The 14,919-nt window shown below is 37.6% G+C and overlaps 1 protein-coding gene across 1 annotated transcript in view; it reads left to right on the plus strand.

Moving 5' to 3' along the window:
- The first annotated feature begins 775 nt into the window (after positions 1–775).
- The window catches only part of LOC132145141 (ephrin-A3-like), a 97,751-nt gene continuing 83,607 nt past the window's right edge, over positions 776–14,919 (plus strand). The window contains exon 1 of the mRNA XM_059555919.1: positions 776–1,490. Within this exon, the coding sequence (XP_059411902.1) occupies positions 1,381–1,490 (110 nt within the window). The 5' untranslated portion in view covers positions 776–1,380. The remainder of the gene's footprint in view (positions 1,491–14,919) is intronic.

A 14,919-nucleotide genomic window follows, 5' to 3' on the forward strand; every position in this document is an offset into this window, starting at 1 on the left:
TTCTTACTCTCAGGCTGACGGTTTAGCATCCCACTCTTCTGTGCCAATCTCAGTCAGACTTTTGAATAAGTTCGCCCTTTTGTGTCCTTTGAAATTGTGTTTATTTTAAATGAAGCTGTTTTTGTATATGTTTTATCATATGTTTTTGTTTGTCAACATATATATTGTCTGCTACCAGTCCAAGAAAGATTTCCCTAACTGAGAAAATTTTGCATCACCAAAGAAATTACTTCTCATTTTAATATTTTATTGGGGGGGGGGGGGGGGGGGGGGGGTTTGGGGGGGGGGCAACAACATTTCGGTGGTGTAACTGTATAGAGATTGCAAATAGAAGGGAAAAAAGCAGCAATACAGTTTTATTTTAAAATATTAATAATATTTGAAAATTGTGTGATGTAACCAAATCAAGTATTTGTAGAAAATGATAAACAATGGATTAAACTATATTGGATACAAATACTACATTTCTAAGAAATTGACACACTTTTTATTTTTTCAAAGCTCCATAATTTGTCATTGACCTGCACTCTGCTTATAAATGTAGTGGAGGAGAAAAGCTCAAAAAGGGCAGCATTAATCCACAACATTAAAAAAAAACAGCTCAACCAAACAGTTAAACAAAACAGAATTATTCAGGTTTATTATATATACACTGTACATGTCTTATTAGGTGAGTGGGCGGTGGGGGCGTGGCCACTACTCAGGAAACGCAACCTGTCAATCATATACTGTGGCGGGAGCAGAAAACGAATGCCAGTGAGGACGCCTATGATTGCCTTACTTTTTCTATTACTGTTTGACATCCTGTGTGCGTTTGGACGAAACCCAGAGTAAACGCATAGAGGGATCTCACAACAGCTCACAGAAGTTCTTTGACCGCAATATATGGCAGTGTAAGTTGATAAAATCGTCTTTTACACTTATTGAGTCGGGGTTTTTCTCCCTTTCTCCCTTTTCTCCAGTCGACGCCAGTCACCTCACCAAAGAGACACCTGCCGCTGACGACGCAGGCTACCCTCTCCTTTTGTAATCTCGACCGTCCATCGACAGTTTGTCCAACCATTTTTCTTCTCTTGAGGAGGATTTTGTCTCGGAAAGGAATTATTCAGTAACTTGTTCAGAAAATTCCAACAGACCTGCTCAGGATGACTTGGATGAGCGTCTCTCTGCCATGGAGTTGCATTCGGGGAAGCGCGAAGCTCTGTGACTGAACAAACTAGCCGTACTGCGGCACGGCTTCGCGAAATAAACGCTTTGCGACTGTCTATCCACTTGCTAAGTCGCAGAAATGTTGTAAAAACCTCTAGTTTTGCGTGGGACTGGGGAGTCGAAGAAGGCGAAAAGACCACAGCAGGTGCACGTGAACACAGGAATATTATAATGGCTCTCGCGGCGGTTTCCCTCTACCTCCTCGCGCTCGCCTGGACGAACTTGCGCCCGGTTCACGGGAACAACCGTCACGCCGTTTACTGGAACAGCTCAAACATCCAGTAAGTGGGTTCATAAGTTTTCTACGGCGGGTGTGGGGAGATTTAGCTTCCGTGTAACGGTAAACGCGTAGAGAACGAGGGAGAAAAGGTCGGTGAATGGCGCGGATAAAATGTCCGGGTCTTATTTAACCAGAAAATCAATAATAATAATAATAACAACTATAACATATATCATTTTTTTTGCTTAAAGCTGTTTAAGCACAATCAAGATTTTGTGTAAAATTACATTTTTTTTAATTGCAAGTAAGCACATTTTCGTCCCAGATACTAACGTAATTTGTCTGATTTCACACTATTCTTTTTCAAAATGACAATATATTTTTAATCAAACAAATTTCGCGTTTATTTTAATTGTGAGGTTGATTCATAACCCGAACACGTTCTTGACAGGTTGCATGTGATTCACCTGAGAGTTTTGATTTAAGTGACAATTGTCTGGTCACGTGCTGCAAATTTCGACCGCTGAGGAAGAAGTTGATGAAGTGGCTCCTGATTGAGACATGTTTACTTCAGCCTCCAGATTGATTGATTTCTTTTAGTGTCACAGGACTTGATTGTGTGCTGACAGGTGATAACTCACATTACCTGACATCCGAGACTGGATCGTTAAATAATATGGGAGGAAAATCAGTGTGCTTTTCTTCACTTTTTATTTTTATTTTTTTATATCTCACCATATATCTTTTTCCCCTCCTCCTCCGCTGCCCTGTTCTCTTGTCTAGAAGTGTTTCTATACTGTAGCTTTCTTCAGTTGAATTTCTTGTCTGTAATTACATGAACTGTAGTGGTGATGAATGAGAAATCTTGTGCCTTTAGTGTTATTATCTTAAGATTAATCACATTTATCTCTCCTCTCATAAAAGGGAGGGCGAGCGGCTCCTCCCCGCCCCCCATGTCTATTTGTATTCATCTCAGCCACTTATCTCCTGGCTTTATTCTTCTTACCCGTTTTCCTCTCATTTCTGTATCACTTTCAGTAGTTCTTTTTGCTGTATTTCCACTCTTTCATCTTGCTATTGATATGCATTACTATATGTGATGGAAATATTACTCGTATTTAAGCTGAGGGTCAGAGTATGTGGCATGAATGTCAGCGAGCATTGCACTCCAAACATGGTTTTAGCATTACTCAAAAGCCTCTGGAGCAAGCTATGGGCCCAACAAGCACCAGCTGCAGAAGCAATTAAATGTGTAAAGAGAGTTTGTGTGTGTGTATGTGTGTGTGTGTGCATGCGCGAGCGTGTAGAAAAGATGAGAAGAAAGCCTCATTAATACCCAGGTCCTCATTATCTTAACCACAGCATCTTCAAAGTGCTTCTGTTGATACTGTTATCTATTACCTTTTAATTATCCTTTTGAACGCAAGTTTTGGTTAGATGTCTACAGATGTCTGCTTATCTGCATTTATACAACAAAATGAGAAGTAGGCTGTATGGAATAATTCATTTTGTTACATCAGTGATGATTATGCATGGTTCATGAAATATGAAGTGGAGAAGAGTGAAAGGTTTGTGTGTCAGGTATGAAAGAAAAATAGCAAAATATACTTTTGGTATGTTTTTTTTTTTTTTAAACCAAACTTACACTGCAGCTGATTCTGGTTGTTAGTTCACCCTTTACTGCTTAATCCTGTTCTGTACATACAGTAATTTACAGGAGTGAAATCTGCATTCTACAACTGAACTAACTCTTGCAAAATTCAAGGGGCGACAACCACATTAACAAATATTCTATGCAAAGGAGATGGAAATTAATTGAACAACTAGTTAATAATGTATTTAAATGCGGATCAGAGCTTTGTCTCGCTTCTCGCAACAAAATCACAGGGACTCATTTGGGTTGCCAGGTCTTATTTAGAACAAGAAAAAGACTGTAATAATCCTAAATAAATCCAAATGATTTATTTTGGAAATAAGACCAAAGCATTGATTTGTACCTGCCCACTTTGAAAACTCCATGAACTGGATTGCTTTATGAGGCCAAGGCCAAAGACACTTATACATGTACATTTAAAGATACACTTTATTTCAGACTCAAAGGTCCATATCAAAAGACATACAAGCCTATACATTAAAAAACTTACTGAAAACCATAGTGGGTAAGTGGATGTGGCAAAATTGCAAGAACATGCTTTGTGAAACAGATTCCTGAATATAAACAAAACAAATCAACTCTGTAGATGGTGATTTGGTTAACATCGCTGAATGGAAGTATTTGAAATTTCAGGAGTGAATTGTGTTCCTTACACACATGGAACAATATTTTAAGGGACTCATTCCTGTCTTTAAATGCACACTTTACAGTGTGTACGTGGCCTTTGAGTCTTGTCAGGTGCACTTAAAAAAAAGTACCATTTATGAGAAGTAGTGGTATTTTTTGCTGTTGTTGTGCATGAATGTTTCTTAGAGTTGTGCTTGTCATTTCTACCTGCATGTCTCTGTTAGCACTAGTCTATTTCTACTCCCACACTGGGAGAAAATCTGTAAAATAATGCGTAAACTGACCCAGATTGCAGGTAGCCGAGGAAATCTCGGAGGCCTTACGGCATGAATACTGATCCCAGATCAGTCCTGAGAGGCTTAAAGCTTCGAGCTACACACTTCTCAGAAGCGCATGCAGGCATGGTACAAACTGGAGCAACAATCTCCCAACCAACCGGTTCCCATGAGCCCCTCAAGGGCATGAGAGTGTTTATGGCATAGTGGGTTGTCACAGTTCTAGGTGAGACCCTTCTTTCACTATCCGGGAGCCTAAATCTGGGTCCAGCTGAGGTAGACAAGGTAGCGTTGTAACGCATTATATGGGCTAACGTAACAGGGCTCATTCTCGCGCTGCATCCCAATGTTCACATCGCCAAGACAGATAAAAGCACAGACTGATAAAAGCTCTTTCATGGATGCTGCGAGAAAACCTTGCTCACTGAATCTGTTTGAAGTTTAACTGTAAAGTCAAGTGAATAGAGGATCATCAATCATGTGAGATGATGTGTCTGGGGAAAATGCCAAATCTGAAGAAGCCAGAAAGAACGCGACTCCCGACAGAAATTCACATGGAGTGCTTGAGATATGTACTGTACAAACAACCAAAACGAACACGTATGGGGTGTTGATTTGGATAGCGAGGATGAGTCAGTAGCACACGGCTGGGCTTTGATTGCATCTGCACGGCCCCATTAGGTGGCAATGCTCTCAGCTTCTGCTGGCACTGGCACTGCAACCCAAGCTCATTACAGCTGTCCCAGCTAATGGAACACACACTCACACACAAAGTCATTTAGTTGCGTTCTGTCCAACGCTCATGCAAAGTCCCTCGCAAACAAGTATGCATACTAATTTACTTTATGCGGATCAACTGACTTGTAAGCAGAATGAGAAGAACATTCATGCACATGTGTGACAAGAAAAATCCAACCTTTTAACACACACACACACACACATCATTGCTGCTCCCAGATTCTCTGCTAATTAGTGAATTTTGATGTGGAACATGTGTAGCTGAGCAAGGTGGCCGTAGGGTACATTTCCTGTGGCGCCGTGGCCTCTTACACCCCACACCAGGTTGGTGTCACGGCCTAGTATCAGAGCAGGGCCCTTTAATTGGTCAGCCTCTGTCAACATGATGATAACAAAAGAGAGCCCTGCTCTCAGAGCTCTAGGCCACAGTGACGTGCTTATGTAAGGGGAGATTTACCTTAGAAGAAAGACAAAATGAAATGTAAATGTACTGTGAAAGAATGAACATGCAGTCTAAAGCACATTGCAACCTTTAAGAGTTTGGTCAAATGAATTTGAAACTTGCTTGTAATGAATTTATACTCTCCTGTGGTGTGTTGCTAAATTAAATTTTTGTTCCTGTAGTTGTTTACCCCTGAAGTAGCTGTGAGACTTGATGACTTGATTGCTTCAGCCAAACCAGCTGTGGTCCTGATTTATTAAAGGTCCAGAAAGCAAAGTAAGATTATTTTCTAACAAAAAATCTGAAATTTAAACACTTAAGTCACACCTAAATGTAGCACACTTTTTAAAGCAAAAGAGTTCATGTTAAAATGAAGACTTAAATATTTAGTTATATTTAGTAAATATTTAGTTACTACACCCGTGTGACCTTGAGAAACTACACATTATATAAAACATCTCAACATCAGTTGCTTTAAGGGGGCTAAGAATCAACAGGTTTGAATGTATCATAATTTTGAATATATTTGTAGATGGACTTGTTTGCAGATGCCACTTGGTTTGATATTTCTAATTAAGTGCATATTCAATTATGCATTTTTAGGTATGACCAAAGTGTCACTATGGCTTATATATTATTGCCAGATTTAAACCCTAAAATCCTATACTTAAAGCTGCAGTCCATGAGTTTTGCCTCTTTGTTGCCATCTCTGTTTGAAACCTGCAATTGCAGTTATTTGCGTAATAATCATCTTTAATTGGGTTGTGGATCGGCACGGCTCCTCAGCATTTGTTTTGAGGAGAATGTGTGGCTGTTAGTCACCGCACTGGTGTGGATACTGTACTTTGGAATAGGGATGTAACGATTACCGGTTTGACAATAAATCATAATAAAATTCCCCACAGTTAGTATTACCATTTTTTATCTTTTAATTATCATTAAAACAGTATTCGATTACCATGATTTGAACAACTCGTGATAAATAAATACTATCCAGCATAAAGCACAGTTTTCAGTAAAAGTCTCACGCGCGCACAGCACGAAGGGTAGTTTTGAGTCAAAACAGGGCGGAAAAGCTGGGAGGTTTTAAAACGGTGCTAAGAGAATTATTCAACTGAATATATGAATGAATTAATTATATGAATGTACCGCTGAAGGTTCTCACTGTCTTCAGAAATTATTAGATGGCATTTTGTTTTCATTTTTGCTCCATGTAATACCTAAAGCAGCGGTTATCAATTCCAGTCCTCGCACCCCCTGCTCTGCACATTTTGTGTGTTTCACTTATGGCTTCAGAAGTTTGTTCTATTACAAAAAAAGTGCCCAGCGAAGTGGACACCACAGGATATTGTGCCATTAATCCAGTTCGAATCGAATGTATATGCTCCATTTAAAGTGCACTGAAGTGTGCGAGACTTGAATTTAAATTTTATTTATTTACAGAGGTATATATATGATGTCACACTTGTCCATGTGTCCACCGAATTTGCATGGCCTGCTATAAATTTTGACCGGTTGATGAAAAACAAGCTTATGTGGATTCTACACATTTAAACAAGTTATCTAGAATTATTTATGGAGCAGATAAAATACATTCATTAAGCAATTATCATTTTGATACATTTTTATTTAAAGGCTGAAATGGAAGGTATACCTTTTTATTAAACTTTATCAAAGCTTTATTTGAACATTTACATTAGATATTTACACTGTTAAACAGTTGTCGGTCAAGTTGTCACTTATAATCCGGACATCATTGGTAATGTTACTGTTTTAATGATTATGCAAAAAGTCATTTTATTTGTTGTTAGTTGATTTTTAAATATAAAACTTGAAGTGATCTGTGTGTCGTACTTTTTTAACATCTCCAGCACATTTTAACAATACCGTGATAATACTGATAACCCTGTTAATTTTGTCACTATAATCGTGATAAGATATTTTCATACTGTTACATCATTACTTTGGAATCAAAGATTCTACATCTTAGATGTATAACCCAAATAAGAATTTTCCTCAGAAAATGTCATGCCAAACAAGTAACATGTCTGCCACTTTTGTTCTGACCAACTGAGAAAAAATAAACCATTACAATACATTATGCTACCAATGGTGATTAAATAGAACAATTGCTTAGCTCATATCACATCGAACCGTGCAAATTATTATTATAACAATTTGATCTATATTTTAGCCTGGTATTCTATATTCTAACCTGTACTCCTCTGAATAACCTTGTAACTTTATTACAGCACTTCTCATGTTACTGCCAGCTTAAGATGAATCGCTTTGTTGTATTTCACATTTGTAAGTCGCTTTGGATAAAAGCATGTGCTAAATCAGTGGTTTTGCTCATTTTGTATGTCTCCCTTTTCTGACAGACCAAGTTCAGATCATGCAGCTCTCTGTAACAAGCTGGTTATTTAAGTTGTGTAAATATAGGAAATAAAAATGTGGTGCTGGGAGTACCCACAGCTGTTGAGCACCATCATGCTAAATTAATGTGCTAATATAATTTATAATTTTTTTTATTTATTGTTTTATTCACTTGAAAATGATTGACACAAACATACTGAGGTAGTTAACTTGGAAGTGTTAAAATACTCCCACTCTGTTGGCAGTTGATGTATTTGAGCGACTGGAGTGTTCTCATGTTTTTCTTATATGGTGGTATGATTCCAGGCATAAAGCTTTGATTTTCTTTTCTTTCTTTTTTTTTAAAGCATGAAATCAAATTATAGAGGTGACACTGCGATGATGCTACCATTATGGATTGTTTTTTTGTATTAGACCAGACCAAATGTATTCTTCTTTTCTACTAGATTAAACAGGACTGGGGGTGGGAAAGACTAGGAAAGTTTTTATATTTAGTGCACAATCTTATGTGCTACAGAGCAAATTATCATCTTGACAAATGGCTTTCCTGTGAAATGGAGGCATTGGGTGGAGTGATCAATGACCAGCCAAGCAGGAGGCTTCCTCCTGCAGCTCATTACAGTCACATATCCTATTTAAAAAAAAAACAAACAGACAAAACTCACACAGAAAAACAAGGTCACATGCAGAGTACAGTTGCTGACAACTAAAAATGTCCGCTCTGGTAAGCAATGCATATTAGCACTTGCGTTATTCTGACTGTAGCTTTGCTTAGTACGTTTTCAGAATCATTTGAATGCTATAACATTCTTCTAAGATGTAAGTTTGATTGAATGCTTTCCTTTACAATACCCTCAGACACAGGTCAAAAATTCATTCAGTATACTGTAGATCTGGGAAGAGTACAAACGTGATTTTAGAGATGTGTATTTTGGTAATTTTGACTGCTTTTGTATAGTATACTCATACAGACGAATCAACTGCAGTGGGATGTTGGGCAAAGAGTAAGTTCTGCCTGAGCTATTTTTATAACATTGGTCAATGTAGATTTGCGTCAAATGCATGCTTAGTTTCTAACACCAGGGGTATTGCATATTGAAGGAACTGTTGAGTTAAAATGTTTCAATTTTAAAAGCATGTCTCAGGACCCCTGCATGCCTTCCATTTCATCAGTTTTACTTCATTAACTATTAAGCTGTTGTCACATGTCTCTCCAAATTGAGTCTTTAGTGCTGTGACCGTCCCAGACTGAAAGTCACCATGTAGAATGTCAATGTACTATAGCTGGCCACACATAATACCACCATAATCAATCACAAAATTAATAAAGAATTATAAACAATTATTGTGTTTTCATGGATTCATTGTGTATGGGCATTTTGTTTTATTATATGATTGCTTGTTTAATGTGCGATTTGCTGCTTTGGATGATGTAACTTTAATTTAACATATGTGATATAAAAAAAATCATGTATGTGTATTCTTATGCCCTCGAATGTCTTACTTGGATATAAAAAAAATATGTAATGAATTCAAACCTTGGCTCTTCAAGTCAGTCCTCATGCCAAGGGACTCAATTTGTGCAGGTAGATAAAATCTATTTCAGTCTTTGAGCAATTTTTTTGTGCCCAAGAACAAGATCAAAGTCGGTTATTGATGGAATGGAACGAGGAATAAAAATATTACTGGAGCAAGGAATTATTCAAAAGATGTTAAAAGAAAGCGAGACTGGCAAATTAATTAACACAGAGAAACTAGGAGCAACAATGAAGATTAGAAAATTAATTGGAAATGGGGGCTATAGAATGGGAAGTTTAGAAGTATTTTGTTCCCCTGGAAAAGAAGGTTAAATTGAGGATGGTTATTAAAACCACATGGTTTTAGTCATGTGGATTGATGCACTGAGGTAAGCGAACATGTGCTGTGCTAGTCTGTTGCCGTTATTCGGCAGCTACGCTCTTAAGAAAGGAAAAAGACAAGTGGATTTGCCAGCTGATTACATGCAAGCCTGTCCATCTGGCTTGGCATGATGGCAAAGTCTCTGTGATTCTGCATATCAAATGCACCTTTTTCCAAGCATTCAGTATTCAGTCATTCATTGCCAGTAAATTACTACGGATACAGAGGAAGTAGGAAATGCCTATTTAAAAAAAAAAAAAAAGATTTGAATGTCTATATGTACAAATTGTTGTTTCTTGCTCACTAACAAAATTTCTAGAAAGCCCAATCAATTGCAATGCTAATCAATGTGTAATGTACTTGAGTAAAGCTTTAATGAGCTGGAAGCATGATAACCTGTTTTCCCATTGCCCCCAACAAGGCTGGATCATTCCTGTAGCAATGACACATCTGTACTTAACATCCCCCTGGTCCTGTGCCTGCTGCATGCATAAAGAGAAAGACTGCCTCTGCTGTCTGAAAGAGCATACGCAGAGCGCTTTGGTGGATGTATCTGTCCAACCTGTTCCTTCTCTTTATTTTCGGCATGGAGGATGACAGTCTGTAAGGACTTGGGTGAATTCCCTGCCACTGTGTGACTCATGCCTACAGCCTTTGCCAAGTAAAACCAATGGCTCGCTGCATAATTTCTTGGCGTTCCCTTGGGAAAGTCAGATTGAGGAAAGGGAAGGTGATCGATCTGGACTGAATGCAGGAATGGCCTCTAGTCTCCAAATAAATATATAACCATTAAATATGAGGCCTTTGGTGCCTGAAGAACGGTCGATTTCAGGCCTTGTGATAATCAATGTGCAAATTCATTTTTGCTTGAATGTGACAGTGTGAGAAATACCAATTAGAATTGAGAGCAGAGTGGGAAGAGGGGAGGAATTGATTTGAATTTGAGAGGAGAGGGTGTAAAGCTTGGCTCTCTCAAACTCTCTACCCTGAGGTCAACCCCTTCAGATACCTAAGGAATAGAAAGTGAGAATGCATGACAGATGGAAAGCTGGAAATTATGGTCAAATGGAAGTCATCGGAGGACTGGATGCATTGAAAGTGTAAGGTTTTCACATTTATTGTGAGTGTTTGCCAAGTCAAGCACCACTTTTACTATTACTCATACTTTGGGTTAAGGATTTGAAGAAACCTCTAAACCTAAGTATTACAGTAAATTCAAATGATATCTCAAACAATGGAGCTTGAGAAGTGTGTTGTTACTTTCTCAAGTGATCTGGCTGCCAGACAATAAAATTGTTTTGAAAACTTGGCTACATTATGGCAATGCCTCAATCACTGAGCGTTTGGTATTGTGGCAAGCCTAAGGCACACCTGTGTAATAATCATGCTGTCTAATCAGCATCTTGATATGCCACACCTGTGAGGTGGATGGATTATCTCGGCAAAGGAGAAGTGCTCACTAACATGGATTTAGACACATTTGTGAACAATATTTGAGAGAAGTAAGCCTTTTGTGTACATAGAAAAAGTCTTAGATCTTTGAGTTAAGCTCATGAAAAATGGGGGCAAAAACAAAAGTGTTGTTTATTATTTTGTTCAGTGTAGATAACAGCAATAATTATATTATAGCATTAGAAATAGCCTACTACTGTAACTTACAGTATTACGCATGTTGGAGGAGTAACCGATACGGAAAGCTAACAAATGATTTTGGTAATTACCAATACTGTTAGTTAAGAGCAGCAGTGGCACAAACCTTACAAAATTGGTTGAAAACCTTTACATAAATTAGTTTTAATTAATTTGTTAATCACTGTAGGCAATATAGTTTAAATATCTAGACTAAAATTTTTTTATAATAAAGATAATTAAGACATAAAATCACAGTAATGTTCTGCAGGAACACGCGTCACATACACTTTGATCACAGTCAGTCTCCTCTTAATGTCATTTCATTATCCTGTAAAAGTGTCTGATATTTATATTCAGACAATTACACGCTGCTGTCCCTTCAGTTTCTACACATGTTGACTTTTAAACATAAATTTAATGTTCAACAACAGATATTTCAGCACAGTGAAATGTTTTTGTGCAGAATAGTGTCTCCCTCTCTACTGTGTTCTGTCTGTTTAACGCACATGCCTGCCGCGCCGGCGCTCTTTCAGTAAAGATTTCAACTCAACACAGACTGTCAGGACGGGCCTTGCAAAAATGGAAAGGCTTCCGTGAATTTGTGACATTTATAGATAAGGATATGACCATTAACTGAACGTTTTTGCGCTGAGGATGCACACAAGTATCTTGTCAAAGCAACTGACAGGGCAAGCCATTAGGCTAATGCATCAGTTTGAAGCTTAAAATAAAGATTTATCATCTTTTGGGCAGTCTGGATCACTTACTTTTACTGCAAGAGCTCATTCTGTTTCCTCCACTATTTTTAGATGCGTTTTTTTGTCCATAGAAATGCGTTATTCAGTACTGTAATATGATGCGACCAGCTAAAGTTGAATGTGCACTATGGGCAGACCCGACTAATCGATATTTAGAAACGTTGTCGATGATTTTCATTATCGATTTTATCGATTAGTTGTTGCAGCCCCAAATATAATCAACTTGGTTGTACAAGTAATTTCAACTTAATTTACATTTAAACTGACAAAATAAATAAATAAATATAAAGTATTTCATATAGTTTATAAAAGTTGAAAGTTGTCATGACATTGATTTTATCTTTTTTACTGTGTGCTGACGTTTGACTGGACTCTTTCATATTAAGTGTTGGGAAAAACTCACAAGAACACGTTATATCTGTGATTTTGTAGCTCTTTAGATAGTCTCGCATAGGTAGACCTTCAGACTGGCGGCCCAGGAGGCCATGTGACTGAGGGGTAAAGGAACCAATCACATTTCATTTTGTGCCTCGTCACGTTTAGAGCTGTGGAAATGTTGCCACAATAACAGGCCTGTGTATAAAATACATATTTCTAAACATATTTTAAAGATTCTATGCCGCAAACTTTAAATATTTCACACACTTTTGAAAATCCAGCATTTAGCGCTCATCATCACAGTTGCAAACACGACTGCTTTCTTCTTTCATGAGAGGATTTTGCGTCACGGGATCTTTGTTAAAGAATGTGACACACACGTCTCACAGAAGTCTTGTATTATTAAACCAATCCAATGACAACTTTGAAACTCCTAAAGTGTTTGCAATTTTGAGTGCCGTATGCATTAGATGTTCAGCCAGCAGTCTGTGGGTGTGACATCTGAGGCTGAGACTAGAGAATTCATGTTGCTATAAAACACACAGAAAAGCCAAGTGAAGTTTGTTTAGGCTCAAATATATGAGCTCATAGCCAGGATTTTGTTGTCTGCAATATTTTGCTACATTTATGCTGAAGTCCACCAATACCTGTATATCTCTTTACAAACTCTGTGTTATGGTCTTTAGTCATACTTTATTTTATTTGAACAAAATTTTATCTGTGAGGGATAGAAATGCATTATGTTGTAGTTTTGTGTACCTGAGTGTTGATCTTTCAAATCACAATGGTTGAAAAATACGTTTTTAACAACAGCAGCAACAACAAAAAAGTCAATACTGATGGTGAAAATTTAGTTTTTGACTATTTGTTTTACATTCAGTTCTATTTTAAGGCAAGAAAAACAAAGCGTTTATGACTTATTTTTGGCAGTTTGTGAGGATTTAGAGTCGTTATTAAGAAGGTATTTCTCCATCGTTTACTGATGCGTCATTTACCTGGCTATGGGATAATTAGCTCAATTAATCATTTACAGTAGTTAATCTAAAAGTGTTAAAGGCTCTGAATTAGCTTTGACAAGCTTCATTTTCTGCCCTGTGTTGACAAAATTCCTATTCAAACAGAAATGTGGGGTAACATATTTCAAAATGCTAGTCCCTTTTATTCATATATTTATTTGTTTTTAATTTACATCACAGCTGTGTACGAGCTTTCTTACTATTGCTAGTCAGAACTTGCTGGTATTGGCTGGAGGGACACTCTCATTTTAAAGAGCATTTCATTAGACATAAATTTGGATACAGGGGTGCAGGATGAATCATCAGTATTTCTGGTCCTAAAGAGAAAAACTGCTTATTACAGAAACATATTTGCTCAAATATATTTGTATTAACTTATATAATGTTAAATAGAATGTAATGGCCTCAAAGCAAACAGAAATGGACTAAAAGAAACAAGATTCTGATTTCCCGCCAGGGTCTATTTCAATTATATCAAAGTGTTTTTAAGGATTGTTTTGAACCATATCTTTTGTTTCACTTCAGGTGTGTTATGTGAAAGAGAAAAACATGTTCCAGTGGCTCTGTTTGTTGTATGAAAGGTACCCATGTGTGTGACATCACTCCCTTGAGTTCTCCTGATTGCCTCCCTGGAGAGTCACTGTCAGCACTCTGACCTAATCACTGAACTTGTCACAAGGTCAGGTGATCTGTATGCCATTACCATGGTGACCACAAAATAACAAAAGAGCCACATGTGCCTTGCACTTGTCGTCTTAGTCATCTGACAACTGTAAAGGCACTGTATTCCTCTACTCAGCTATAAGTGCAGCGGAATGCTTGAAAAAGTCTGACACGGAAGTGCCATTGGACGTTAATGGCGGAAGAATAGCAACAAGGCGAGTGAGAGTGCACACGAGTGCACAATTGACTTCAATCGCCATCACAACCCATTAGTATTCCATCAGCTCCAAGGTTATGGAGTGTTCACTTAACCGAAGCGCCAAATCCTGTAGAGATGAGTTTCCCACTGCTGACAGGTAAAGCCAATTCCAGACTCAATGATTTGAATGCAAATGTTGTAGTGGAGGGCCACCCCAACTTCAAGTCCCATTGCATTGTTGTACAGTATGTCTGTGACACTGAAGAGGTACCTATTATTTTCACTGGCTAGATAAATTGCTTTTGTTCTCAAGATGCAAATGTTCATACATTGTAATGTGATGGAAGTCACCGGTACGTGGAGTCCAATCGCTTAGGTTCACTTGAGGAAAACACAATATAATATTCTAATATATGTTCGGTATGTATATTAATTCTCTTTTATTCATTTATATATATATATATATATATATGTATGTGTGTGTGTGTATATATATGTATATGTACATGTTAGGGTTTCAACATTAAGTACCATATATAAAATACTTTTATTTAATATTTTTAAATATACAGTCGTGGCCAAAAGTTTTGAGAATTACATAAATATTAGTTTTCAAAAAGTTTGCTGCTAAACTGCTTTTAGATCTTTGTTGCAGTTGTTTCTGTGATGTACTGAAATATAATTACAAGCACTTCATATGTTTCAAAGGCTTTTATCGACAATTACATGACATTTATGCAAAGAGTCAGTATTTGCAGTGTCCTCTGCAATTCGACTGGGCATGCTCTCAATCAACTTCTGGGCCAAATCCTGACTGATAGCAACCCATTCTT

Source organism: Carassius carassius, chromosome 8 (genome assembly GCF_963082965.1).
Source record: "Carassius carassius chromosome 8, fCarCar2.1, whole genome shotgun sequence".
Classification (NCBI taxonomy): domain Eukaryota; kingdom Metazoa; phylum Chordata; class Actinopteri; order Cypriniformes; family Cyprinidae; genus Carassius; species Carassius carassius.